Source organism: Hydractinia symbiolongicarpus, chromosome 8 (assembly GCF_029227915.1).
Source record: "Hydractinia symbiolongicarpus strain clone_291-10 chromosome 8, HSymV2.1, whole genome shotgun sequence".
NCBI lineage: Eukaryota > Metazoa > Cnidaria > Hydrozoa > Anthoathecata > Hydractiniidae > Hydractinia > Hydractinia symbiolongicarpus.
This window is the reverse complement of record NC_079882.1, coordinates 29,688,913-29,716,907: the sequence shown is the minus strand read 5'-3', so window position 1 is coordinate 29,716,907 and position 27,995 is coordinate 29,688,913. Positions and strand designations below refer to the sequence as shown.

Genomic DNA, 27,995 nt, shown 5'->3' with positions numbered 1-27,995 from the left:
TATTATTTTTCAACATGTTTGTCAATCAATTCATCCTATTTCCTAATTTTAAATTTTACATTGAACAGAAGTTTGTTTGCGTTGTCATTTCAAGCTTTTATATTATAACCCCTTGACACGCAAATAATTTTTTGTGCGAATTTACTTCAGTTTTTTTATAACTCGTAAAGACAATTCCTAAACGCCATTATGTTATTCGCATGAGTATATTAGTCCTGTTATCCACCTCTTATTTCTGAGAAAAAAGGCATTTCAGTCGCAACACAAAAATTGTTTACATTGATTTACGTACGCTTTTACTGTGTGTGCATAAGGTGGTATTAAGACGACCGGTGCAGTTCTTTCCCATACCCCTTGCTGCCACCGTCCTGTTTGCGTACGGTCGCTCACGGTATCCCTGGGGGCGAGGTTGAAGGGAATACACACACATTGACTTTTAGATTTTTACAAGTGCAAAAATATATACATATATACATCCACAGCAAACAGCGGGTATAATCGTTTCATGGTTTTGCATCACGATTGTTTTACGTGGTCAGATTGAAATAACGAGAGGTTTTTACTTCGATATTACACCCTAAAAATAAAAAAATAAGACAGTAGAAAAAAAAACAAATGAATAAATTATTAAAACTTTAGTGAAGTAAATTTTTTGTATAGGGGCATCCATAAAGTACACGCAGAAGCTCCTAATGTCTAGAAAAAACTCAAAATATTTATTATCGTTCCATCCAATAAAATAGAAAATGAAAAATTATCTGAAAATGCACACCTGAATAAAAAAACATTCTGGGTACAAATATTTTTAGGGTAATGCTCCATTTGCGAAATATTTTTTCGCGGATAGCTACACGTTCCTAAATTTCCTAAAATTTTACGTTTAGAATTTTTTTGCGGATACAAAAAATTGGAAATTTTGGGGATAATTCTTTTTGCACTTGTTTACGTATTCTACAAAATTTAACCCTATAAAAAAAGGTAGCATGCTTAAAATGATGGTTACATCCAAATATTTATTTTTATCACCTAAGAAACTGGTTCAAAAATTAAAACCGTTTCATTTCGATAAAATTTGACATGGGGTACAGGACATTACACGTCACTGCGTTACTTACAATTGACAACAGTTCACCACGAAGAGATGTCCAAAATATAGGGTCAGCTTCGCGGACTAGGTTGTCAAACTCCTGCACCTTCTGGAGGGCTCGTTTGTACGCTGGCCTTCTATGACCTGAAAAACAAAATCACTATTTAAAAATGTTTGGGATTATTTTTGAACGATTTATAACGAACTAGTCTTAACATTAATTATATTTAGACAATAAAATTTGGAATCACTTTTTTTAACCGCCTTGATTTGATTGCCCCACTTTATAAATTACATTGCAATTAAAAGCAAGTAAGTGTCGCTTAAGAAGAATTTAAAAATATTTTCTTGAGAGATGAAACTTACATTCGCATGGTGGAATGTTCTCCACTGAAATAATTTCATTTTCGACATTGTGCGACAACGATGAATTTCCTGCTAAACAACTTTCAGCCGAATGGTTGTGGCTATCTTCTCCTATTCCTGTTTGTTCATTAACTGATGCTGTATTTTCGTCCAATATTGGTTTTATGTTTTGTGATGACATCATTGCTTGTCTCAACAGCTGCTTGTCAAACAAATCATCCTCATCGCTACTGTCAAAAACAGGAAGCTGTCTGGTAGCTGAATCTGACGAACGTACATTTGTCACGAGTGTATTTCCTTTCACACGTGTGGAACAAAATTTTGGAGAAAGACGGGGGTTAGTTTCCGGAGAAATCGCTTCATGTTGTTCATTTTTATCCTCTGCTTTCTTTTCGCTGGTTTGTTCTGTTTTCAAACTTTTGGTGGGGGATAAACTATATACATCGTTAAATACGACAGTAACATCTTTAAGAAGTGTCATTAGTTCTTCGTTTTGTTTATTTGCTGGCTGAGTTTTAAGTTGACTGTTATGTAATTCAACAGTGTTTTTGATTGTTTCATTGGGTGTGTCCATCGAATTCTCATTCGAATTAATTGTCTGGAAAAAGTCGATATCTTCGGAAGGGTCTGAGAAATAAAAATGAATCACCTATTTTCCAGTGTTGAGCTTCGGAGAGCAGATGCAACTCAGTACAACAAAAGTTAAACGCAAAGAAAATATACTAATCGGAGTGTCTGGCAATTTTTTTTGATACTTTCAAGGTTGTCGAGATTTTCTTTATTTATTTATTTTCTGTCATATAAGGTTATTTGCTTTATTTTTTGTCTGAAGTTATTTAAGTAGAATACCCCTTAACCCTATTCGGTCGGGGGTTTTCCGAACATATTATTGACCGGGGACGTGTCCCCCCCCCCTCAATAACTTTTCATAGCCTTGTCTAAATTGAATCACACTTAGCACACTTATAGTACGTCACAAAAAGGAACAAAGTAGCAGCAATAGTTTTTGCTTGCGTCAGCACATTTCTGTGACGTCATCAATAGCTTGAAATTTGTTTAAAATGACATTATCTGCTTAAAATTCAATTACTCTAGTTCTAGAGCGAATTTTTACATTCCGTTTGAAGTTTCTTAAAGTTTTAACATAGATCGCATGAAAAATTGCCAAAGAATTGCCTGAAAATCCGTTTTTCCGATTTTCAGGTAAAATCCGAAAAAATCGGGCAGTCGGATTAATCTCGTGTCCAAAACATAGAAAATGATTTTTCTTGGTAAAACAAAGTTGTGTTGTAAGTTTCAAGTTCTAAGGATAATCCAACAAGTTATTATATTTTCCCCATTATAAGGGTTTCATAGAGATTTTTAGGGACTCAGTAAGTATCGTAGCCATGCAACATAGTCGGACCGAATAGGGTTAAAACAATTAAAGTCTTAAGAAAAGTTTTTAGAGAAAGATAAATGTTCGACGTTTTCAATGTCATGAAGGTGATTTTAGGATTTTCGTGGTTTTCAAATCCCGCAGACATTTAGTCAATAAAAACGCCTCTCGCATAAATTGAGGCTATCTGTGGCACTATAAGACCACACACATCTACACACAACAGTTTTAATAAAAAAAAAATGCATCACCTATATTGTTGTTATTCTCCTTGTTGGTTGACATGGTTGTTGATAAATCTTTGTTTTCTCCTTTGCAAGTAGAACTCTTCTCAATATCATCGATCGGATTACCTAAGAAAAAACAAGATAGCTGCGTAGCTATGAAGCTATGAAGTTCAGTCGTTCATGGACTATGAGTTGTTAACAAAATAAATCAATTGTCTAAGAAATAGGTAAATGTAAAAACAGCGTAAAAGAAATGACTGTCTTACCATAAGAGTCTCGAGGTGATGCTGTAAACACTGGCTGGTTGCTTGGAAGCATCTTTCGTTTTTTCCGCCTAACCAAAGTGACATCACCTGTTGATTCAGTTGCTATTGATGATTCTGTTTCAACGCTGTCAGTAGGATCACTTATTTCCTTCCGCGCTTCTTTTATCGGTGTAGATTTCCCTTTTCTCGGGGAAAATGAAGGTTTGTCAAATGCTAAATCAATTTTTAAACAAAATAGTCTTTTATTCGTGCAGTTACTGGAAATAAGCATGGACTTAATATAGAGATCAAAAATAAGGATCTTACTATTAACAGCAAACGGTATTTCTCGACCATCTAAACACAAAATAAACTATTGCAACGACAATGACAACAGCCTGAAATCAGCTAGATGACAGTGAGTTAAGAAAAAAATAAGGAACAAAAGAACTAGTGGGCGGACGAACGGTCGAGCGAACAAGCAAAAAAACAAAAGCAATATTTCCTACCACAAACACGCATTGTTATCCGTTGAAAATCAAATGATGGTACTCTATGTTGAAGATGCTTTAAATATCGATCTTTCATCGATTGCCATGAATGCAAAGTCACCTAAAAAAAGTAGTTGTCGTAAAAACAAATAATTAACTGGTTCAAACAAAGATAAGTTGTAGTGTTTGTAAACGATCAAAATAGGTCAAAATTCACCGTCCCTCTTAACGTTACCTTTTCACTCTGCATCTTCTTCCAAATCAGATTTCCTGTTAAACTTCCGGTACATCCACTCATCCTTGCGTATTTTGACACATAACATAAAATGGCATCATCTTCTTCTGGTTGGTACTTTAGACGTCTAAAAGTATCCAAAATAAATAATCTAAAATTAATTATTTTAACATACCATTTGCCTTCACATGATTGTTTGTAAACAGTCAAGTATACTCATTGTCTTTGCAAGGAAGCAACTTCACGTGGCAAGAATGTAAAATTAAATCGTATAAAAGACTGTACTTCACACTTTTGTGTTGGGAACGCCCGTTAAAAAGTATTGGCGATGCTAGTTTAAAATTGCAGAGATTTCAGCTGCTCATCAAAGAACACGCAAATATATATTTGTTAGTTAGAAAACAACAAACGTCAGTCAATTGTAAGTACTCTTAGAACTTACGCATTAGTTAGTAAACTTCTATCAATAGAAATTGTAGTTGATGTTGTGCCACTTCTATACCTTGGCAGTCTGTAAAAAAAAATCAAGATAAGTTTCTTAATAACGTACTGCAACTTCAGCAAACACATTTAAAAATTCATTTACATGCTTTTCTTATTACAAATCTAACTATAACCACATTCAGGCTCAGATTGACTAAAGAAGATGCTTATTATATATGTAATGGCGGGTGTAGTTCAGCAGAGGTCTATTTCTGCGTTATTTAGAAAACATATATGAGAAGCTTTGCTTTATGAACCTCACCAATTTTCCTTTCCAGAAGAGGATTGTCGAATAGATTTCAACTTTATTAAAATCTTGATTTTTTTAGAGGAACATTTGTAAAAAAACTTTCTTCAAAAAGCATATTGTAAGTATATTCTTGATCCTAAGAATGAAATTTGAGTAAGCATACCCGACCCCGTTCTTACACAGCAATAAATCACGAGGGAGAAAAAATAATACTTGACGAAAATACGTTGCCAAACAAATTTCATCCAATCAAGAAAAATTAAAACTGGTTCGAACTTCATTTTAAAATAAAACAATACTTTTTTTGGTGACTTTTAAATTTTAAAAGTGTAATTAAAATTTATCACCTATTATTAAATTGTAGGATTTGAAAATTTTTCCAAAACAATGTCTTTCGCTTTTCTTTCGGTTTTTTACATCAGGAAGGATTTTTAACCCCTTGACATAATTATCAGCTTGTTTAAAACTTACTCATATTTTGTCTTGTCAAGGAGCTTCTGTTTTTTACACGACTCTTTTATAAAATCAGTGTGATATCCTTCCAAATGCAACTTATCGTCCGTCAGCCTAAAATAAAATATCTATAAAATAAAACTTAATAAAAACATTAATCTTCACGTATCCTTATTAACAACTCAAAAACATAATTAGCACGAATCTTAAAATACAAAACATCTCTAGCCTCAAAATTAAAATGGAATATGGGTACAGGAAACAGCCTAATTACAAATTTAGGCTGTTATGTTGTTGTAGATTTCTGCGTTTACATTTTACTCGTTCCAACTGCATCTTTTAATCTCTTCCATGAAATCAACTCTTCATCTTTAAAACTGATAAATTTTACCATCATTTTAGAACAGATGTACGCGTGTACAGCTGTGGATTGTGTTGTTTCCTCACTTTAATTACTTAACAATGCATTGCTTACTTAACAGATGCAGACACAACATTAAGACATCAGAAAGTTAAGGCACTGGGAGGGGACAAACAATCTACAGTGATTTCATACCAAGGATAATTAACTTTCTCGTTACAACAAAGACTTAGCTGTTATTACTTTCTTGACGTGATTTGTCACAGACAACGTTTTCCAATCGATTTTAAGATATCGTATTATTAGCTCAAGTGAAAGCGTTAAATGCACTGGGACATCCTTTTGCAGGAGCCCTGTTAATAGCAATACCAATAGGAACTATAGGGTCATCCTGGCTACATAAATCAAATAATAATACGTAATAATATAGTTTATAAAAGAAACGCGCCTCACTGAACTTGATGGCAAAAAGAGGTCAATTTGTTCCTTGTTTTTTTGGAATTTGTGGATTGTGGGTGTATATAGAAAGAAATCGTAAATTCCTACTGAGTAATAAAAAGTTGGTTAGTTCATACTTCTTCTTATACAGAAAATATGATGGCAACTCATTCTTTTAGTAAGACCCCCTTCATTTCTGTTTATGCATCTCTGTCAACTAAGCGTCATGATGTGGTGTCCTGGGTACGTATTCGGGTGCCCCAGCAGCGTAATGAGTATTTAAAAACAAAATAAGGGTTAACCACTTTCATGTTGGTGTTATCACATGAAATGAAAGTCTATCAACGACCAACTTCTACTTCAAGAAGTAGACTTGCCTGATAACTCCTTCCTTTATTGCACTAACCAAGACACCTCCGTTTTCCTATAAAAAAAGATATACTATAAACGAAACGTTAACGTAAGGAAACGTTAACAATGAAAATAAACAATGTAACAACATCAATAACAAAAACAACACAGTCACCTATGTGATTTTACAAACGTTTGCTAAATAAATTATTCCCTATGTTCTACTGCGGTGGCAGACTGACATAATAAACTGCACGAACAAAATGAACATTTTTTGAATCTTTTTCTTAAAAGATAAAAAAGAATTGTATATTTTAAAATTTTCCGCATTGTCCAACAAGAAAATTAACATGAAAAACAACTGTAACAAGAAAACAGACCAAAAGCAAAAACAAAGACGAATAACAACAAGGAACAAGACCTTTATCGGTTAGTGCTCACCTCAATCAGTTTTCTAATTTCCGCACGATTAGGACCTGGTCTCATCAAGAATTTAAGCTGATCAAAAATTGGCTTTTTTGAATCGGTATCATCCATGTTTGTATCTAGCTGGCTAAAATGAACAGTAGAACAAAATAAAAGAGAGAACAAATTAGGTTGGTTATCTTTTAAGTTTAAACTCCAAAACAAGTAACACAGCTTTCATACACTTTTTATTAGTGAGTTAATCATTACAAATCAAAGATCTTATTTTTATCGAATTTTCATTTCCAAAAAAACCCCACTAAAACAGTTGTTGTTCTATAGTCGACTATATGAAATATAACATAAAATACCAGATATAATTGCATCTCACCAGACACTACATCACATTCATCCTTTGTGATTCAACTCATCAGAAGAACTCATGAATAAATATCAATATTATTCTACCATAACAACATAGGGTATTAATCTAACAAAACTATCGCAGACTTACAGGAAAGCATCGAAAACGAGGGAGAGTTTTGAAACAAATAACATAACAGTTTATAGCAACCATATACAGTTATTTATTTTTTATCTCTTCGTTTTCTAGTTAACTCACTCACATTTATCGTGCTACTCAGAGTAGAATTTTATATAACTAACATTTTAAACATATTTTAAGAACTTGCTGATAACAGAACCAACAACATTGGGTGAGGTGTTTTATAGGGATTAATGTTCTGATAAAAAAAACTCAAATTCTGTCTTAATACATTATGTACCAATAATCTCTCCAATTCATATAACACAGTGCAGGCTAAAAATTTCATAATTTACAATTCGTAATATACATGAAGTTGTATTATAAGGATCGGCATAATGAGATACACAAAAAAGTTTGCTTAAAGAAAAAAAATTTCGGAATTTTTGGTACGTCGTTACATGACGAGATAGAAAACCATTGATAAGACCTTCTTTACAAAATCACTTATTCAATCAACGACTTTTAGCTATGTACAAAAACTAGTGAATCCTAAACAGGCGTCTCCTATCAAAAACATGTTCTTTCATTTTTTCCATAAAAAATGTGCAAGATATATTCTAAGATAAATAAACGTTATAAAATTTTTGTTGGTGTTTAAATAATTCGATTCCAATCTCTTATCGTGGTGAGGTTCTACTTGAAGTTTTTGGAGCTAAAAAAGAATAGAAAAAACGACTATACTCTTAAAATAAACCGATGGTTTTAGCTTGTTCTCTTGCAAGTTGAAATAAAAGCAAGTTTGGGAAATCTTCTGTATTTTTTTAAAGCTAATTTCAACACCAATTTATATTTCAACATTAATCTTTCAACCAGCTGTATTAAAAAGGAGATGTTAAGATAAATTTCAGCTCCAACCTTTCCCACTCGCAGGTCGTGGTGGTGAAATCGAACGTGTTAATGGTGGCACTTCGGTGGAAGAAGTTGGACGCGAACCACTTTCACTGCCAGTGTCTGGGGTTCTTGGTATTTTCGGACGAGTAGCAAAAGCTTGTTTGAAACTTTTGCCTCTAAACATTAACAAAAGCAACATAAAGATATTATCACATAAGAATTTCCTGAAAAGAAGATTATTCACAACAATATCTCACCAATGCTTATAGTTACAAAAATATTTACTCACCCTTGACGCTGCTTGCTGTGAGCATTCGGCTAAAAAAAGACGAATCAGTCATTAACAAACATAGTTACAACATAATTGCACAGTAATAACAAAAAAAGAAATGCTAAACAAATTACCTTTGCATCTCTTGCTCTTGCTTGTTCTGCAAAATACACGAAACACAATTTAAAAATAACATTAGTCACAGAAATTTGGATTATTTCTCTAAACTAAATTAAAAATTAGAGCATATGTACAGCATTTCTAAACTGTTTTTTGTATTTGTTACCTGCTGGTGGTCTTCTACTACCTTTTGAAGATGATGTGCGAGGTCTCTCCTGTTAAGAAAAAGAGATTACAGTGGATGCACGGTGGAACAACGAAAATTATGATAATCAGCTGAGGGAATGTTGATATGTTTTGTTTTTGTGGTGTCGACAAGAAAACTTTTTTGATTATAATAATTTTATGCGATAAGATTATTTTGTTCATTTCTAAAAATTATGGTAAATTGTCAGTTTAAAGACGTAAATTTATCCTTTCAACTAAGAAAGATTCCGTTCCTTTTTCAGAAAATTTTTATGAAACTGAATATTCATAGTAAATTTTTCTTGGATACCAATAAAATTAATATCAACATGAACAGAGGCCCCACAAAAAGTATCTTTAAAACAAAAAATATAAATAGGTACGAATCCAGCAATAACATTATTATTTAGTAAGAGGATACAAAAACATTGTTTAAGATTTTTATTTTGCATAATGAAATGTGTCTAAGTTTGCGTTAATGTTTTCCAGGTACAGAGAACGCTAAAAAGTAAACTGAAGTTCGTTTTGGTTGTTAACTGAAGTTCGTTTTGGTTTCGATGCGATGCAATGCATCACATAGAATCGCATGTCATTGCATCGCATCGCATTGCATTGCATTGCATCGTAATTGAATGACATTGCATTGCAATGCAATGCGTAGTTTGTTTTAGAAAAGTGTACATATTGTACAATTTGTGGATGTGGATTCCCTAAAATCAACCACAACAAAAACTATTTGCATGATAAAACTGGAACAAAGAATTTAATAGCAATGCAAAAACTCAAAATGTTTCCTGACAAAAAAAGTAAAAGCGAGATGTACCTGAGAAATAAGAACTTCTGGTTGATGTGTAGAGAGTTCTAGAGAGAACAAATATGATAGAATAATAATTATTTCACAACATGAAAGTTTAGAAAATGTTCTTTGCGGATACTTTAAAAGATAAAATCTCATGGCTGTAGTACACATCCGAATGTTTTGGCAGGGATGGGATCTTCACATTTTAACCTTCCACACAAATCCTCTGCACAAGTTTCCCCATATTGACCATGATCGACATTTTTATTTTTGGGAGGGGGGATGTGACGTGGTAGCTTGGGCCCTTAAGACTGCTACAGGCCTGAATCTACTTTTTAAACATCAGTATATATCACAATTTAAATATAACTACCTATATTGGACTGTGTTTTGTATGGCCTAGTTGCAGGTGTTACAGGTCTTGTAAAAGGTTCATCTACACTTTGTCTGATCTAAAGAAAGTAAGAAAATTAAGATTTGAATAAGAGCTTACAAGACGTTGATTTCTAACAGGAAGTATGTTTTAGATTTACAATTTTAAAACAACTTTAAATTTCTTCTTGAAATCTAAATGCTAAAAGTCAATTCTAATTTTAGGAAGAGAGTGGGTTAAATCCTTTGAAATTAAACTTCAATACCGTAAAACTTAACAATTTGTAGAGGATAGAAAGTATTACTTGACTGATTTGTCGTCCACATACATGCTTTACACGAGTGTATGTGTGAGCACTTTTTAGGGATTGACGATACTTAAAAGTTACATTTTTTATTTTGACACTCAAGGTAGGAAGAGACGCTGAATTGATGTACAGTGTACACTTTTTGATTTGTGAATTATCCCCTAGGTAGAGATCAATTTTAGGCAAGGTTGAAAAAAGTTAACGTTGTTAATAACAATAGTTGAAAATTACATGGTGATATTTAAAAAATTTTGAAGAGAAAAATGTTGTTGCAAATAATTCTACCTTTTTATTTTTCATCGCAGACGGTTTAACAGCTGTCTTCTGAAGAAAAAAAAGAAAACAATGACAACAAACATGATGACAGAAAATAACATCATCCTGTATTATCAGTCCATAATTTTCTATTATCTTACATGCAAATATTGAGCACATAAAAGTTCTTCACCACTTTGTTCATCAATTAAAGCAGTAACTGTCTCATCTTTGTCACTCTCTGCATCAACTGCATCTCCTTCCTGTAAAAAAATGTTGGAAATTGTTTTCGTTTGATTGTGCAAATGGCACACCCATCTTTAACTTTTTAATGACTTAGATTTACAAATAGTTCATGTCATGCAACTCATTTTTTTCCATATTTTGTTTGTATTTTAAAAATACATCTTTCTGTGTATCTAACGGAGCCTTCACTGTCATTTCTATACTCAGTGAAAATAAAAACAAACAAGGCGAATAAAACAAACAATTAAAAATTAAAAAATTAAAATAATTTAATAACATGCCTCATCATCATCATCGTCATCATCATCTTCCCCTTCAGATTCCACCTCATCATCTGATCTCAATTCCACTAAATATAAATACATAAATACCTAATAATTCATACAATGTCATTTTACCATCTTAACATAAAGATATAGAGATCTCAAGATTCTGAAACAAATATATACTTGCTTTCTGGTTCGAAATCATACTTAGGGGCATTTTTTCAATTTAAGTTCAATTTAAGTTTTTTTATCACAGGAAACCATTTCGTACCTGTGTTTAATTGCTTTATGATAAAACGTAACTGGTGTTGATCCTGAGTTTCATCTTGCATGTAGCTGTTTAAAATTTCTTCCAAACCCTGTGAAAAGTCACTTGTAAGCATTACAACTGTTAAAATTTAATGAATGTAGACTTTAAACTGCACAGTATTTTGCTTATTATTGGGAAAAAATTTACTTGATTCGAATTTTTATTTATAACATCACACATGCAATGGATGTACAGACATGCAATGGATGTAGCCCTGCACATAAGAATAAAAATTAGATATATTTTTAGTGAATAAAAAAACATGCAAACAAGATTTCATACCATATGCACAGCAGCAGCTTTTATTGATGGCAATGAAAGTATACTGTACAAAGTTCCATTAATATAAGGGCGGATCTAAAAATAAAGAACCATGTTGTAGAAGGCATATTTCTGTTTCGGACACAATTTTATTTGAGTATTTTAGAAAGAAATTCGGTCTTTTCAGATGCTTTTGTTTCAAAACAAGCAATTCAAGAAACTGACAGGACTTTTGTGTTCTTATTCTTTTACAGTAATCAGTCAGAACTGTTTTAAAAAATGTCACAAAACAAGACGTAATTATTAAAGTACCTCCTGATTATCATATGAAAGCAGATCAATTAACAGCTTAAGAATTTTTTCTGGATGCAAACAACATTTCTTTTTTCCTGCAAAACAATAAAATTAAATTTTACATAAATTATTGCCAGCTTCCTAATTAGGTTATAGCAATCAACTGCTTTATGGAATTACAAGGGAAAACTGGATAAAAAATCTTTCCATAAAAAAATACAAGTGCAATAGGTCCCCTATGCAGTCGAAAATATTATTTGCAATCTTAAATAAAAACTCAGGTAACATAGAAATTAGGAGATGCTTTCTAAAATGAAACATGGAACATTTACCTGTGGTACGCAAACAAAGATTCATTAAGAGAGCCACTGTGTATTCCAGAGCATAATCTGATAGATTATCAGGCTCTTCCAACATTTTAAATAACCACTCAACTACAGCTGAGTCAATTAATGTACTTTGAACACGACGTCTAGATGGAAAAATACATCCCTGGTTTCAAAGTTTTACATTACCACAAATTTATCAACAAAATAGTTACTTAAACCTTAGCTTAAAATGTTGTTCTTTCTTTTTATATTATTGCTATGTTATTATTAGAATTTAAACCATATTACTATACATTTCATTATACACAGGTAAGTTTTAGTATGTATTATATGTATTTACAACAAAAATATCAAAACAAAAATAGGTAAATTGATAGTGACAAATTATAAACTTTTGTTTCCATTTTTTTCCTCAACATAACTAAAACAAAAAAATTAACAACCAAAAAAATAGTGAAAATGAAAACATAATACCTTAAACTCAATTTTTGTAGAGCTCCCAACACGTTTTCACTTATAGATGATTCATTCTTAGTTTTCATAAGCATACGCACCAGCTTTTTTATCAGAAGTTCTGACTGCGCTAAGTACACACGACCTGCAGCAAACGATGCAACAGTGTTGATAAATCGAGAAAGGTATTCGCTCACCATGTCCACAGAAGATTCAAATATTTCAGTAACGTAGCTCTAGTGAGTAAAACAAAGACGGCATTCTAACAAAAAATATCGGTGTCAACATTTTTTGAATTATGTTATTAAATAAAAATAAAAAGACATGCCACATAGCTTTACGAACATGTTCTTATGCTTTGTAGCCTGACCAACTACCACGTTTATCAACACACAGTAAACTGACAAACAACAAACTCACAGACACAGTAGCTTTACTTTCACATCCAAGAATATCATTTGAAATGTACGCAGTGATCACTCCATCTCTCTGCTCCCCTGCATCCGATTTCGTCATGCGCTGAAAATGTAGTAAGAAAAACCTATTGAATGACTGGTTTTAGATATTCTAAATCCATATGTGATACATGATAATATACTATGTGGTGTATGATATATATGATATATATTCATTTCAAAATTGTGACGAACTGTTGTTTATTGATATACAAATATACCAAAAGAAACGCAGTTACCCATATTAATGCTTGAAGTAATAAGGTTTTTTTCCTATCATCTAGATCACTTTCCAATGCCACCTGAATTTTATTGTAGTCAAGAGAAGGATAATGCGAATCTTTTAGTGAAGTGGAACTAAAGAGAGATTGGGTTAATTACAAGGCTAAAGAATCTACAACCAATTTAACACTCTGGATCAAGAATGATACTCTCTGATCAAAAATTATTATTGTTTAACAATAATAGTACTCACGTCAATAAGTTGTCATTAGCTATAGATGCACGCAACAAGTTTGAGGTCTAAAAAAATATATTTACCAATAACTTTAAATAATACTGCCATGTCCATTGGGCCGAATTGAGCAATAAAGATATTATAAGATATTAAAATATTGCATAGAAAACCCAGAAAAATACTTACTGTGCCTGGTTTGGACAAGTCAACACTTTGGCCTGGTGTCTGGCCAAACAATCTTTGACAAATATTTTGTAGGTATTCTGGAGTAATCTATATAATTTAATAGTATTATTACTACCACACAAAACTATGACATAATAAATATGCAAGCAAAATTCTTACCATTTGACCACGGACACACTTTTCTAATGAATCAACCAATTCAGCAGAAATACCAATCAAGTTGTGATAATCTCCTTGAAGTTTTGCGAATTTTTTGAAATATTCAGAGGCTCGATTTTCATGTAGTTTCAACTGTTTTTTTAAATCATTTAGTTCTTGCTCTTGTTCTGCTTTTCCTGAAAAAAAGATAATTACTCTTGTTAATTTAAATAAACTATTGGTATTCCCATGTATAGAAAAGTGAAAAAATTGATGACATTTTTCAAGTGGCATTTCAATAAATAGGTTCTGCTTTATGGAAATGTCATTCAATGTCCAATGCAGAGTAGATATGTAAACTTTACTATAAATATACTGAGCTTACTTTAGTATTTAAAAATAACAAACTTAATACAAAATCAAATAGAGAAGGGATTTTGATTATATCAATTCATAATAAAAGTATCAAGAGCAAAAAATCTTCATATTTTGCAAAGAATACTTTTTAAAAGCATTCTTTTTTGACCTAGCTACCTTAAAACCTGAGGTGGAGAGTTAGCTACCTTAAAGAAACTGCATTACATCTAAAGCTCTTATTTCATTTTTCCAGTTCGTTATTATTTTCTCAAATTATATCGTTTATGCTATTTTGTACGAAGCTATGTGCAGTTGTGTTGCCATTGAAAAATATTAAAACATCCTAAAAACTTTTTAACTAGCTGATCATTTTCGGCAGAATTTACTTAACTTTTGTCATTGCACATTTTATAACACAGTTAAATTCCAAGTTTGCGCATGTAAAATATCAACTAAGATCAAAAATATTGCATTAAAATATTCATAGGTGAATTTGAAGGTGAGAATTGGTATTGAAATTATAGAAAAGCTTTAAAAGTCTGTTAAATTTTTTTGTAATATATTATTCAAGCTCATTGGTAGCTCATTGTACTAATACTGCATTGCTATTTCCTTAGCACGAAGCAGCGGTTTGACGAACATTTTGGACAACACACTAGTATTAATATACTTGAATAATTTGAATAAAATCTGAATATTTTTGCTTGTACTTTAATCATTTCTAAAACATTCTATGAGAGAATTCTAATAAATTAACGAACAGGCATGGAAAAGAGACTGGCATATAACAAAATATGAGACACACCACACACCACAATGTTGATGAGATTTTTTATCTATATTATAATACCTGTATGCATCCATATACATCCAAATGGTAGCTCAGCCGCGCAAGTAGCAAGACGCACGTAATACGGTATAAAAAGACAGGCAAATCCGTGGATTTTTCTACGAGCCACCGACTAGTTTGAACAAATTTGCATAAACATACCCACTTTGAATTATTATCGTTGGCTTGAAACGGATGTTTAAATTTACACGTTCTATTTTTAAATGTTTATAAATTTTTAATCGAAGAATTTCGAACGCATGAAGAGGACATATAGCTAACAAATTAAAATGGACTGTTTAATACATTTTTTAACATTCTAACTCACCTTTATGCAACATACGATCTGCTCCAACCTGTTTGAATACTTTGTCAAAGAAATTGTTTACACTAAATTAGTGGCTAAATGGTAATTTCAACAGAGTGGTTGGAATATTAATAAAATCTTATTCCTTCACAACTTGTATGAAATGGTCTATAAGTCCCCCAATTTAAAGTTAATATAGTTGGTTTCTCTCATGAGTTAAAAAATTCAGGATAAATTCTAAGTCGAAAATAGCTTTTTCAGGGTTTCTGAGAATGCTTTATACAATTTAATCAAGTCGCTTACAAGACTATAACAACATTATTTGCTCATTATAATTTCTGATCAAATAGAGATTAATACTAAGAAACAACCGTTTTAAACAAAATAACTAAAAAATCATCTCTTTCAGTCCAACAAAATCTTTATCATTATATATCAGAAAATCTGACAAAATATTTCCCTACCTTTTGTTGAAGTATCTATTTCGCAAAGTTTTTGAAAGAACACAAAAAAACATTTGAAAAAAATGTAAAAAACAAACACTCCAAGCCTTAGCTAAATTTAGACGTTCTTAGAAATGTAAAATACACATCATGCTCAATTTTTTTTTAAATTTTACAATAACACTCTTTTTCACAATATCCCCCATCTTACAGATATGATTTCATGCACATTAAATCTTGCATTATGACCATTCTTCACACTACAAAATCTGTAGTTCTTATTTAGACATTTGATGTCAGTAACATTGACAGAATAAAATTAAGGATGCAATGAAAAGATACATGCAACTTGTAAAGTTGAGGAAGCGGCTCTGCAAACAAGGCACCATTTAAAATTTTTTCCAAACTTTCTTTTAACTCATCCCTCCAAGTTTCCTAAAAAAATTATTTAAACTTATTTAAACTTTGTTTTTGTATTTAAAATAATGTTTGTATTAAGCTCTTAAAACTTGTTTTTATGTCAGGATAACCTGCAGACTAGTTTACATCAAGCAGTCATACGGCTTTATCAGGTTCTCTACATTTGAAGGATTCAGGTGTCAGCATGAATTAAGCAGATGACATGTATCACACCACATAAGGAACAACTACCCAGGTTATGGTAATGGATAATAGTGCTTGTCTAGCATTATTGTAAATCAAAAAATATATTCATGCCTTATCTATCTGTACTGAAATAGATGAGAACATACACAGTTTTATCAGATAACTCTTAGACATTCTTATCAGTACAACATGTGTAAATGAAATATTTGAGAAAGACATTTAAAATATCACTTTCTGTAATTCCCCCAATTTTAAATTATATTGCAAACAGAATTCCAATACCACAAAATTAGCATACATCAAATTAATGTAAAGGAGAACTCAAAAGTGGAAAGTGTTCTTTAGTTCACAAACTCTTTATAAACATAAAGATTACAAAGCATAGTAATGCTATCTGAAAGTTATTGAGCAAAGCATGATCCTTCATGTTTAACCTTCAAACAGCTAAATTGTTTTTGTTATAAAAAAAAAGCCATACTTTACTGTTAAATCACATAATAGCATGTAACATAGTTGATTTAATGACGAAATTACTTTGTGTCTTACCTCAAATAAAGGTTGAAATGTAGGATGACTTTTCGGATTTGGTACGAAAGGAAGAGCGTAGAAAGTTACAAATTCAGTTGTTTGACTTAGTGACGCTCCGTTTGTTTCCAAATAGCTTTTAAACTCTTGCATAGATGATTCCACAGGCGTTATACGTGTCTAAAGAGATAAATACACCTAAAAATACGTAAAATATAAGAAAAAGGCAAAGGCTACCATGTTACTTTTGAAAAAATTGCTGAATCATATAAAGTACAACCCTTGTTTTTCAAAATGCCCATTGAAAATGTTAAATAGATATGAATGAATTTTCTGTCTTTAAAAATCTTTCTTAACTTAGCAGTACAAACTAAACTTAGCTATTTGAAAAAAGGTTACTTAGAAAGATTACTTAGAAAAAGAAAAATTTAAAAACATTTTATAGGCAATACAGCATAAACTTGAAGTACTAATCTGGTATCAATAAACAATACATGTTAGTTATCATTATTCCCAAGGTACAAAGGCTTGATTATTCATCCTTCAGATTCTATAAATCTTTTTGAAAATAGAAAAGTTAAGTGTACTATAATGAAGACAATTGTTTCTTTGTCTGCTATTATAGCATCTATTTTCCAAATGTCACTTTACACAACAATGGTAACATGTTACAACAGTGTTATTCTTGGATTCATTTGTAGGTCATGACTGACTAACAAACAGTAAACCCTATTTACACAAATAAGTCCAACAACGCTTAATGATATAATTCTGGTATAGTGACGCGAAAATTGTGTTTGTCACACACAAAGCCAGTGCATCACATACACTTAAAATAAACAGAATCTGATAAGCCACAGGTAAAAAAAAAATTAAAATTTATGGTTGACAAATAATTATAAATAATAAAATTACCTCATCTGTAGTCATAGGATAAACTGCAAAATATAGTTGTAGTTTAAACTCAAGTCTTTGAGTGTCATTTTCATTTTTCAGTGATTCCGAAACGTGTTCTTTCCACAGTAACCAAAATGATTTGTAATTTCCATTTTTGAATGACTTTGTAAAAGCTTCCTATAATGTGTAAAATGCCTGTAAAAAGATATTTTAATTGCAATAAATGATTAAAAAAAATCAACTCAAATCTACACATGTTTACAATACTCGTTAAGTAAAAACCCCAATTAGGGCAATGGGATATAGTTAGTTTCATAAGCCGAACTTTCCTCAAAAAGAATGTTCAAATTAATTTGGTTCTAATATTCAGGCAAAACATTTTATTTCTACAAATAAAAACATAAACACAGCATTATTCAACACATTTTCTTCAGCTTACTAATGAAATCCTGGTAGAAAAATACAAAAGGTACTGAAAGAACTTGATAGAGTTCAAAGCTTTGTACCTAAAGTAAAAAAAATGATGTCGTAAAAGAAAATCGAAATATTTGAAGCGGTGGAAAGAAATAATATCTCAAAAAAGACATAAAAGAAAAAGACTGTGACAAAGTTGTATTGTGCTATGTATAAATAGTTAAAAACTGTATGACAAAAATATCCCTAACAATTGTTCTAAAGACGTTTACAAAAGCACTAAAAAAATAAAAGGTATTCACCCCAATTATAGAGTGGGTCAATAAAAAAATTAGTTTCAAAACAGTTTCTAGTAACTAGAGTCTTTGGAAGTTCTTGCTGCAAAATGTTTAAATGTTTATAAAACTATATTAAGCTAAAAACTTGCTAGCCTTGCAAGGTTGGCAGGCTTACCAAATAAGAAGACTGTCTTTACCAACATTTTCACGGAACAAGTGCTTAAGCCATAGGCTTGCAGAAAGTAAGAAAGAAGTTTTGCAAATCTTTTAAGTTTTTGTTTTGGTAGATGTTTGATTAATGGCAACTACAAATCTGTCCTCTTGTCCACCTTGATAAAATTATTCACAATTTTACCAAATTATTTGCAATTCAAATTACCAAACAACAAAATGTACTTTAGGAAAGTCATGTGCGTTGGCAGAAAATAGTAACCAGAGGTTAACAAAACTAGCAGATAGAATGCTTTTGGTCAAAAGTTACCTATGCTTATACTCGTTTGTTGGAAGAAAGTGAGAGAAGAACCAGTGACAAAGTGTTTTGCCAAATCTCGCCTTACTGCTAAAGACCAAGATAGCACACAAAATGATTTAGATGACTTGTTCATTAAAACAAGAAGAAATATCTGCATGTTGTTGAGATTCCTTAAGAGATTATTTCGGAAGAACATCCCAATTGCAATGAGACTGTTGATGGAAAAAAAAAGACAAGGAGTCAATCGAAGTAGAAGATGATAATGAGGAAAGGAAGGTAATAATAAGGTAATAATAAGGTAATAGTACAGTCAATGATAATTTAATGGAAAATCCTAATCTAATACAATTCAAAGTGTCATTGAAACGCTGTTGGTCTTTTTATGGGGTAAAACAGGAGGGGTGAACATTAAAGTTGCTGTTGGTTAACACAGGTTTGAGTGTATTTACTATTGCAGTGTAGAAGATAATCCAAAAAAACACTGAAGGAAGAACAAGAAATAGTTCTTAGATTGTAAAAAGCAGTTCGTGTGAATCACCCAGAATAATAACAATTTTCTTACTTTCAGTTAAATTATATTTAAGAAAACAATTCTCATAGAACATAAACACGAAACAAATGCAGAAATCCTTTTCTTGATACTGTTAGTCATTGTCAATTTGATTATGGCTATTTAGAAGTTACAAAAGTGCAAGAAAACATGTTACAGATTGATAAGCTTCCTAAACAACCATTTATTTTACCAGAAAAAAACTAAGATTTAACTGGTTTTAAAAGGTTGTCTTTTGCATTCAAAGTTCATGACAGATATAATTAAATAAAAATGTCTTGATCACCTTTTTTTTTATGCTTTCATCTTCCATTTGACTTGGTAAGGCATCCATATTGACAGTAATATTATTGTTTTGTAATTCTTCAGTGTATGCACTGATAGTGTCTTCATAACCAACACTCTCTAAAAACTATAAAAGTATGTTTACTTCATCATTCCATTGGGTATTTTTTTAGAACTCATTATTTAAATTTCATGAAATTTAAAAAGATCAAGTTAGGTTATTTAATAGAGAGACTCGTGAAGAATAAAACCTTCAAAGTACATTCATTATTTAAATGCTAATCATCTCCTTTATGGCATGGGACTCAGGCTTATTAATAAGGTGAGAGCAATTGCTCTTGCTTATGCAAAGTCTTACCCAATTCTGAGAAATAAGAAACTAGCTGAGCCATTATTTGTTTCCCCAATTCCAAAAAAAGTTTTTCTGGCTGAGCAATATTAATTTAACTCACATGGAAATCAATGTTTTCTTTCTTCTTATTTACAGTAAAAAAGAACCAAAATATATATAACAAAATAGGTAAAAAAGACTTCAATATGCTCTTTTAAACTTATTCTATTTATTCAGATTGCTCGCCTAAATTATTGTAATCTTTGGAGAGCAATTTATTGCTCTGGTGTTATTTTCTTATTAATAGGTTTGAGGACTGTAGAACATGCACCAGGGACAGCCCGTGGTCTCTAAAGTCTAAAGATTACTGTAAATTTAAGATGACCTCCTAGAGACATTTTACCAATCACTAAACATTGATGCAACTGTGTCAAGACATTTTACTTGCAAAAAAGTTAATATTTATAATGAGATGTGATTAATATAGGAAAATGATATAACTAAATAAAAGGTTCATCTTCTTATTCTAATTGTGAGGGATAGTTAGAGCGGATCGATAACTGCTAAGATTCCATACCTCTTTAACAACAGCATGTAAAACTGGCTCTCTAGATTTCATGTCCTCCATTTTTTATTAATAAATTCTAAAACAATGAATATACTATATATAAATCTAACATAAACAAGGGATTAGATAGGGTTTTCAAAAGATAAACTATACATATCACGAGCGTCATAATTGACCACATGACTAGATTGCAGCTTAACAGGACTTACGAGTTGACAACTTACAGATTGTCCTCAACCATCATATCTATACATCAACATGCAAGGCCAGGTTGTTGTTTTGTTAGGCAAGAATGCTCCAAGGATACCTTTACATTATTGATAAAATAAGTAACTAATATTTTTTTTCTGAACAACAATCTTTGCCAATTTGTTTTTTCTGACCACCATTTTTTCTGATTTTCTTTTTTTTGCTAATTATATTTTTTTCCTATTTATAATTAAATATTTCTAGGCATTTGATAGCAACTAAGTACTTGTGATTTGTAAATTACCTCCCATTCTTGTTGACAGACTTAAGATGTCAATATCGTTGACGTTTACTGTCAAGAATAAACAAATTTTTAAACAAATAAAAAAGTTTGGTGCTGCCATATGACTATAAGTGAAAATCAAAGCAAAGGCATAGCAGAGGAAAAAAGTATTTTGTTCTTGTAAAAGCTGATAACAAAAAAATAATTTAAAAAATTGATTTTTTAGAGCGAAGCAAGTTTCTCCTTACACAAATTGTTAGAGTCTTCGCAGAACATCTCTTCTCACAAAACCGAGGACTTTGCTGTGTCTATGTGAGACAGAACTTCTGGGCTTCTTTTTAATATGATATACAATTTTTTTGATTATTATTACTAAACATATTTGATTTCTCTTTCCCTTTTTAAAAAGATTTTTTAAACTTTATTCATTCTTTGGTAATACATCACAAGAACATTCGTCCAAAATCTGTCTTAAGGTACAGAACACCTAACCTTCCAATGTTCTATTTATATTTAACTTGCATGGGTGCGCACTCTTCTCGCAGTATTCTCTGTGACGGACTGACTTGTGGCATGGTTCCAAATGGTCTTTCATCTTTCGTTCGAGTCTCAGTGTAATGCACCAGCCAAGCATAAGAGTGTCAGCATGAAGGAAAGAGGCAACTTTAATGTTCTCTATACCTTACGTTTTTCATAATAATACCAACCTTTTTGATTGTGGCATTTATTCAAATTTCACAACAAAATTACGTTGGTAATCTTTTTGCCGATGCAACTACAGTGTTTTCGTATTTTACGTTGGCAATTATGTCGGCAGTGCCGAATGCCGACGCTTCGAAAAACTTAAACTTCGTATCAATGATTCATTGATACGAAGTTCTGATACGAACTATACAAATTACGTATGGTCCTTTAATAAAGATGCAAATACATTTATTACTCAGTAGGCCTACCAGACGACCACACTTTTCATATGTGTTATCACGCACCTTAAATTATGAAATCTGAATAATCACTCTACTCAATTCAAGCAAGGCGCGTGAAATCCATCACGCACCTAGAACAATCAAGGCGAGTGAAGTATGGCTCAGCTGCTAAAATTCACATGACCAGGACGGATATATATCAGTTTTGGTCATGAATACTTGCACCCGCGTGTGGTGGTACGTACACAATACAGGCGTGCGATCGGTATCGCATGCCTAGCTTATGATTTTGGCATGCAATTAAGGCAATTTTCCACTAGGCGGTCTAAAATGCGCTGAGCGTAGGCAGCTATTGTTTTAAAACAATAGCCGCTAATAAATCCGCTTCGAATGTTATTTTTTGATTTCCACTTGTTAAAAGCAACAAAAAAAGCGCGTAAACTTTTAAACAAAAAAAAAATTGTAAACATGAACGTTTCTACGTAGAAAATTATTGCTGTTTAAGAAAATAAATCTTCTCAAACTATTGTTATTGCTGAATGAAGAAAAAGAAAACAAAACAAAAAAGTATGCAAAACGGTTTTAGATAAGACGGTTGTATCAAGAAGAAAAACTAAAAGGAGAATTCAATCTTCTCGTTCAAGATATGAAATTGTATGACAGTCAACTTTTTTTTCACCCACTAAACTTAAAACTCTTTTATCTTGGGTTGCTCCTTTAATTAAGAAAAGCGAAACAAAGACGAGAGAGCCGATAAGTGCAATTGAAAGGCCTTGTGTCACAATGAGATATCTAGTCTCAGGTGTGTTGTTTTTGATGGCTCTCGCAAAAATTTGTTTATATCACGTGGCCTTGGAGCAGTTTAATTGGATAGTGCTTTGAAAACGTGGGAAAAGTCGAAGTAGAGTCGACTTTTGAAACCGCACTAAGCGGACAGCCTTTAGAGGGTTTGGGACTGAAAAAACAATAGCCGACACGCTCAGCACGTTCTGGAACGCCTAGTGGAAATTTGGCTTTATTACATTCAGGAGAGCGGGAGCACTGAGTTTTTGAAGCATAGTGGTTCGTAAAAAAATTGCTGACGTAATTTTGTTGTGAAATTTAAATAAATAGTGTTATTATGAAGAACGTAAGGTATAGATAACATTAAAGTTGGCCCCTTTCCTTCATGCTGACACTCTTATGCTCGGCTGGTGCATTACACTGAGACTCAAACGAAAGACCATTTGGAACGATGCCACAAGCCAGTCCACCCTTCATCGTCACAGAGAATACTGTGAGAAGAGTGCGCACCCATGCAAGTTAAATATAACCAGAGCACGGGAGAGGTTAGGTGTCCTGTACCTTAAAACAGATTTTGGACGAATGTTCTCATGATGTAATAATACCAAAAAAAACATGTTCAATAAAGTTTAAAAAATCTTTTCAAAGGGGGAAAGAGAAATCAAATATGTTTAGTAACAATAATCGAAAAAATTGTATATCGTATTAAAAAAAAGTCCAGAAGTTTTGTCTCCCACACGACACAGCAGGCAATAAGTCAGCCCTGCCCTTAGTTTTGTTAGAAGAGATGTTCTGCAAAGACTCTAACAATTGAGTCTCCTGTCCAGTTTTGCTTTGCATTGAACTGTGCCTGTGACAAGCATTTTCGAAGCATGTCACCGGCGACTTCTGCGATATTCAACTTAATGATGCCCTGACTTTCAGTTCGTAAATAGCATGTGTACAACTTACTTCCTAACCAGTTTATTTATAATTATTGATAGTTTTCAGAGATAATTCATAAAAAAAACAATAGAATTATTGCTAAATAGAAATGAATTGGCAATAAGGTCATTACAGAGAAACAAAGCTAAGCTATAATTATTGCTTATTTGATTTGCTTTCTTTGCAAATATAGATAATAGCGCAATATGGCTGACGCATAAATTTTATAGCTAATTATGCCAAAAGCAATGGAGACAACAATCTTACTTGTTAACATATTATGTTAATCTCTATAAAAAATAAAGCACTAATTCAGTTAGTCTCTTTTAATTTTCTGTGTTCCACAAAATATCACAAGCCCTATGTAGCATGTAGCCTTTACCAGACCTCCAACTCATACCTTTCATACCTCAAATTTGCCTATATTCCTTGGAATGTTAAAGATTGGTTGGAATGAAAAAAAACTCCATAAAAATTAACTGGCTTGTGAGCCTTAGCCTTAAAATATTTTCGCTAAACTGTTTGTAAGCTGGTATAGGCAAAAAAAATCTTTTTTTGTGTGTTAATAGCACTAAATGGACTGACAACATTGCATTTAAAGTGCACCACAGTGAGTACTCAAACCTGAAACCTTATGATTACAAGTTGACTGATTTAACTAAACTAAATTAAGTTTAATCTCCACTGTTAAAGAAACATTTTGAGCATAATGATCTTAGGCATTTCCCCTAAATGACTATATTTTAGTGTTTAAATGAAAAACACTAAACAGAATATGTGGTCTTGACAACTTAAAATAGGAAAAAAAACGAAAGCAACTTAGCAAGATTTTTTTGCCTCAATATTTTTCAGAAATATATATACCATAGTAATTTTATTTTTCTGCTACAATATTTTTAGACAAGAACTTTCACAGAATAGACAGATCACTCATATTTTTTTACAACCGCCAATATATATTTTTTAATTCGCCATAAATTAACAACATTATAATTTCTTCGCTACCAGTATTTGAAGTTTTTATTTGTCTATAAATTTATTATGTTAATCTAATTTGTTTGTTTGTTTGAAATCGGCCATATTAAATTTAATATTACTATCTGCATAATTATTTTGCTTTTTTTCTCTGGCAATTTTCTTCAAGAAATAAAGTGGGATTTTATGTATGAGTATAAGTCTCAGACCTTTATTTTATGTTCTAAAAAAGTAACTAGCAGATGCATGAGTTGTGATAGCAGTAAAAGTCAAAAAATCTGAAGGAGAGGATTAAATACTGACCATGTTTGGGTGCTAAGAACAGGTACATTTAAATACATAAATGTTTCTTAAGCAAATAAAATAAAGTGTTCCTTGTACTTATATTTGTACAGGAAGTTGCTTAATAATTTTTCAAATCCAGTTTAGTTGCTTATAAACAAGTCATTTTGAAAAAATTTAGACAAAATGAAACAATCGTTTTAATAAGGATTTCATAGTTCATTAAACAAAACTAGAATCTTGTTAAAAAAGTACATTTACATTTTTTTAATTTTTGCAACCTTGCTCCAAATCCACTGAGTTCTCTCAGGGTCTGATTTTTTGCACCCCACACCTTTGAGACATCCAGTAAAAATGAAGCAATTATCTTTTGCAGGCACAGTCTCTGATTTTAGTTCCATCCCATGCTGCACAAAGTACAGCATTTTTACCTTTAAATTGTCCTGGCGAAGTTTGAAAATTAAGAGTGGATGGCAGGCTGCTTGGTTGATTAATCTGCAGGGGTGAAAGTGGTGCAAGGATATTCTCAAATAGTGGCGCTAAGATGGAAGTTGAAAAAAGACTTTGCAGGGGGTCTTTAGATTGGCTAAAACAGCCTTACCTGGAAATTAGAAACTCCAAATGTCTCTATAAAATTGTTAATAAAATAAAAAATTTATAAACAATGGCCACCAACCACCAACATTCACAAATGAACAATTAGAGCAGATTGTGGACAATTTTAAAAATAATTTACCTCAAAGCATTTTATTTTGAAGACATATGTTTGTTTTTCTCACGAAAAAGAGTGTTGTGATTCTTCAAAACTTTTAATAAATGATTTTGATTTCTGTTAAGTTCGTTCGAATTTTTTTTGTTTTTTTTTTCGAAAAAATTTTATTTTGTATGTTTTTTTTTGTTTCGTAAAATAAACAGGCTATATAATTGTATCATGTAGCTAGATAGTTTTGTTGTTTTGATCTAGTGCGTCTGTTGTATCTGTAATAGCAATGATATCATACCTACACAAAATGTATTGAGTCAAGTTGACAAATTTGGATGTTCCTTCCAAAAAGTACTTATTAGGCCATTTCTACACTAGATTCATGCAACTGGAACTTGTTGAAGGTTACTTGTCAATGTTTACAGTTGACTTAGGATCTTGTGTTTATTTGGTTTACATCCGGACTCTTAAAATGTGCTAATTGTTGCTCAGCATTGCCCATAGCCGTTTTTCTCGAAGGGAAGTGCTACTGTTAAGCAGAGATATAAGTCATAGAGGTTATCGTAAAAAAGTACCACTGTCTCAATATTTCTGTAGGGGTTGCAGCTCTTTTAGAGCTAGATAGCTAGCTAGCTGTATTTTACGTTTTGCGGAGCAAAAATGATAAATATTATCAATATTTTTCCTTGTGGACATAATTAATTCACATATACTGATATTTATTATGATATTACAACATAATAAAGTAATAGAAAATAGGTTCACATAAATTTGTTTACCTTGGGTATCGTAGTTTGAATTTCAATTTTCCGCCATAACAACTGGCTGTCATTCGTTTATTTTTATTTGTGTTTGCGCACCATCATTGAATCCTTAATAATTATGAAAAACCGGCTGAAAATCTTTTAATGACCACCACGAAGGAGCGTAATATGTTGGCTTGAATTCAATACTTTTACGTAAATAGCAAAGAAATTCGTAGAATTTAAGCAGTTTTGCTATAGGAAAGTTATATTCCATCATCATTATTGTCCTTATCGTCACCAATTTGGGTCGTTTTTAAATTTGCGAGCCTTTTTTAAGTGTTTATCTTAAAGTCCCTGTACCATGACAAATAAATTAACAGAGGACTAAGAACGAGGTTGACGGTAAATTCTGGTCTGTTTTGCCATCTCCACACCCATTTCAAAGTCCGTGTCAAGGGCCTTGTTTAGGGTTACGTGCTAAGACATTTTATGAGTGCGCGTTAGAGTCGCTCTTCTAGACAACTTCCTGCAACAACCAACGGCCCACACAGTGTGCATCTCCTGAATTTACATCACATGGCTGGTGTTAATCAGATATTGAATCGCCGCAAAGAAGAATCGAACCCCGACCTCCGCACAAAATGCGAGAATATAACCACTAAGCTATGGCGCAATAAAGAAGAAGGAGGGTGGAGTTGTTCCATTCGGAGTGTGCAGCTATACGGAGTACGGCTCCGTATAGGCATGCGTAAACGGGGTATAACTTCGTATAGCGACATGTTTACTCCGTATAGACGGAAATATTTCGTACAAAAACTGCGAGGATATAATGCGACAATGGCAAAAGCGTCGAAGTCTAAACTAAGCATTCTTATTAAAAGTTTACTCTGGGTTATTCCAGTTTAAAAAATCGTGCCTAAGACAAGGAAATAATTTGTATAAGAAGAAAAAAGTCTAACATATGAGACACACATGCAGAGTACCAATTAGTATTAGTAGAACTGCCAACCGTCACACTTCGTATAGCATACTTCGTATATTTAGCATGTCACACTTCCTATGGCATACTCCGTACAGAATACTCAGTATGACATAGTCCGTATGGCATACTCCGTATGGCATACACCTTATAGTACATTCTGCATACTCCGCATAGCAAATTCTGCATAACATACTCTCGGTATCTCACAATCTTTATGCCTTAATCCGTTGCTGCAAACTAATGTTTTTACACTCCGTATAGCTACAATATAATTCGTATATTTACGATGGATAAAAAAGTAGGAAAATGATGTGCTTGTCTTTTTAACTTGTTTTTATTTTATTTTATTTTATTTCTTTTTGGAAATAGTTTCAAACAGTCATATATTGCAATATTTCACTTTAAGAAGATTCGTTGGCAGACTCCGTATAGCTAAACCACACTCTGTATAGCATCTATACGGAGTATTACTCCGTATAGAAACCA

The 27,995-nt window shown here is 32.1% G+C and overlaps 3 protein-coding genes across 3 annotated transcripts; all 3 read right to left on the bottom strand.

The window, feature by feature from the left end:
- Window positions 1-429: 429 nt before the first annotated feature.
- LOC130655749 (telomeric repeat-binding factor 2-interacting protein 1-like) lies at window positions 430-6,924 on the bottom strand. The gene is made up of 12 exons (XM_057458538.1): window positions 6,807-6,924; window positions 6,392-6,438; window positions 5,234-5,329; window positions 4,472-4,540; window positions 4,030-4,156; window positions 3,813-3,915; window positions 3,631-3,660; window positions 3,325-3,537; window positions 3,083-3,184; window positions 1,454-2,080; window positions 1,116-1,231; window positions 430-577 (listed from the first exon to the last, which is right to left on the bottom strand). The coding sequence occupies exons 1-12, from the start codon at window positions 6,900-6,902 to the stop codon at window positions 560-562; spliced, it is 1,644 nt and encodes a 547-aa protein (XP_057314521.1). The 5' UTR covers window positions 6,903-6,924; the 3' UTR covers window positions 430-559.
- Window positions 6,925-7,061: 137 nt separating this feature from the next.
- LOC130653918 (lisH domain-containing protein ARMC9-like) lies at window positions 7,062-10,900 on the bottom strand. The gene is made up of 10 exons (XM_057456412.1): window positions 10,884-10,900; window positions 10,621-10,777; window positions 10,490-10,528; window positions 9,898-9,976; window positions 9,549-9,586; window positions 8,706-8,754; window positions 8,554-8,579; window positions 8,438-8,466; window positions 8,173-8,324; window positions 7,062-7,969 (listed from the first exon to the last, which is right to left on the bottom strand). The coding sequence occupies exons 1-10, from the start codon at window positions 10,898-10,900 to the stop codon at window positions 7,935-7,937; spliced, it is 621 nt and encodes a 206-aa protein (XP_057312395.1). The 3' UTR covers window positions 7,062-7,934.
- Window positions 10,858-26,704, bottom strand: LOC130655748 (lisH domain-containing protein ARMC9-like). Its single transcript, XM_057458537.1, has 18 exons — window positions 26,561-26,704; window positions 20,726-20,792; window positions 19,819-19,944; window positions 17,837-17,995; window positions 16,943-17,101; window positions 16,133-16,225; window positions 15,369-15,396; window positions 13,876-14,051; window positions 13,717-13,803; window positions 13,549-13,595; window positions 13,313-13,430; window positions 13,039-13,137; window positions 12,640-12,854; window positions 12,169-12,308; window positions 11,855-11,931; window positions 11,564-11,638; window positions 11,243-11,330; window positions 10,858-11,054 (listed from the first exon to the last, which is right to left on the bottom strand). The coding sequence occupies exons 2-18, from the start codon at window positions 20,774-20,776 to the stop codon at window positions 10,975-10,977; spliced, it is 1,818 nt and encodes a 605-aa protein (XP_057314520.1). The 5' UTR covers window positions 20,777-20,792; window positions 26,561-26,704; the 3' UTR covers window positions 10,858-10,974.
- Between the last annotated feature and the right edge of the window lie 1,291 nt (window positions 26,705-27,995).

Excerpts from the sequence above, each read along its gene's own strand:
- LOC130653918 (XM_057456412.1), bottom strand. Across the intron at positions 9,977-10,489 it reads CTGCGATGAAAAATAAAAAG|ATCAGACAAAGTGTAGATGA; the intron begins GTAGAATTATTT and ends TACTTTCTTTAG. Across the intron at positions 7,970-8,172 it reads ACGACCTGCGAGTGGGAAAG|CTCCAAAAACTTCAAGTAGA; the intron begins GTTGGAGCTGAA and ends ATTCTTTTTTAG.
- LOC130655748 (XM_057458537.1), bottom strand. The coding sequence starts at position 20,776 with ATGGAGGACATGAAATCTAGAGAGCCAGTTTTACATGCTGTTGTTAAA. Across the intron at positions 13,804-13,875 it reads AGTGTGTCCGTGGTCAAATG|ATTACTCCAGAATACCTACA; the intron begins GTAAGAATTTTG and ends TAAATTATATAG. Across the intron at positions 13,596-13,716 it reads ACTTGTCCAAACCAGGCACA|ACCTCAAACTTGTTGCGTGC; the intron begins GTAAGTATTTTT and ends ATATTTTTTTAG.
- LOC130655749 (XM_057458538.1), bottom strand. The coding sequence starts at position 6,902 with ATGGATGATACCGATTCAAAAAAGCCAATTTTTGATCAGCTTAAATTC. Across the intron at positions 3,916-4,029 it reads AGAAGATGCAGAGTGAAAAG|GTGACTTTGCATTCATGGCA; the intron begins GTAACGTTAAGA and ends TACTTTTTTTAG. Across the intron at positions 2,081-3,082 it reads GGAGAATAACAACAATATAG|ACCCTTCCGAAGATATCGAC; the intron begins GTGATGCATTTT and ends TTTATTTCTCAG.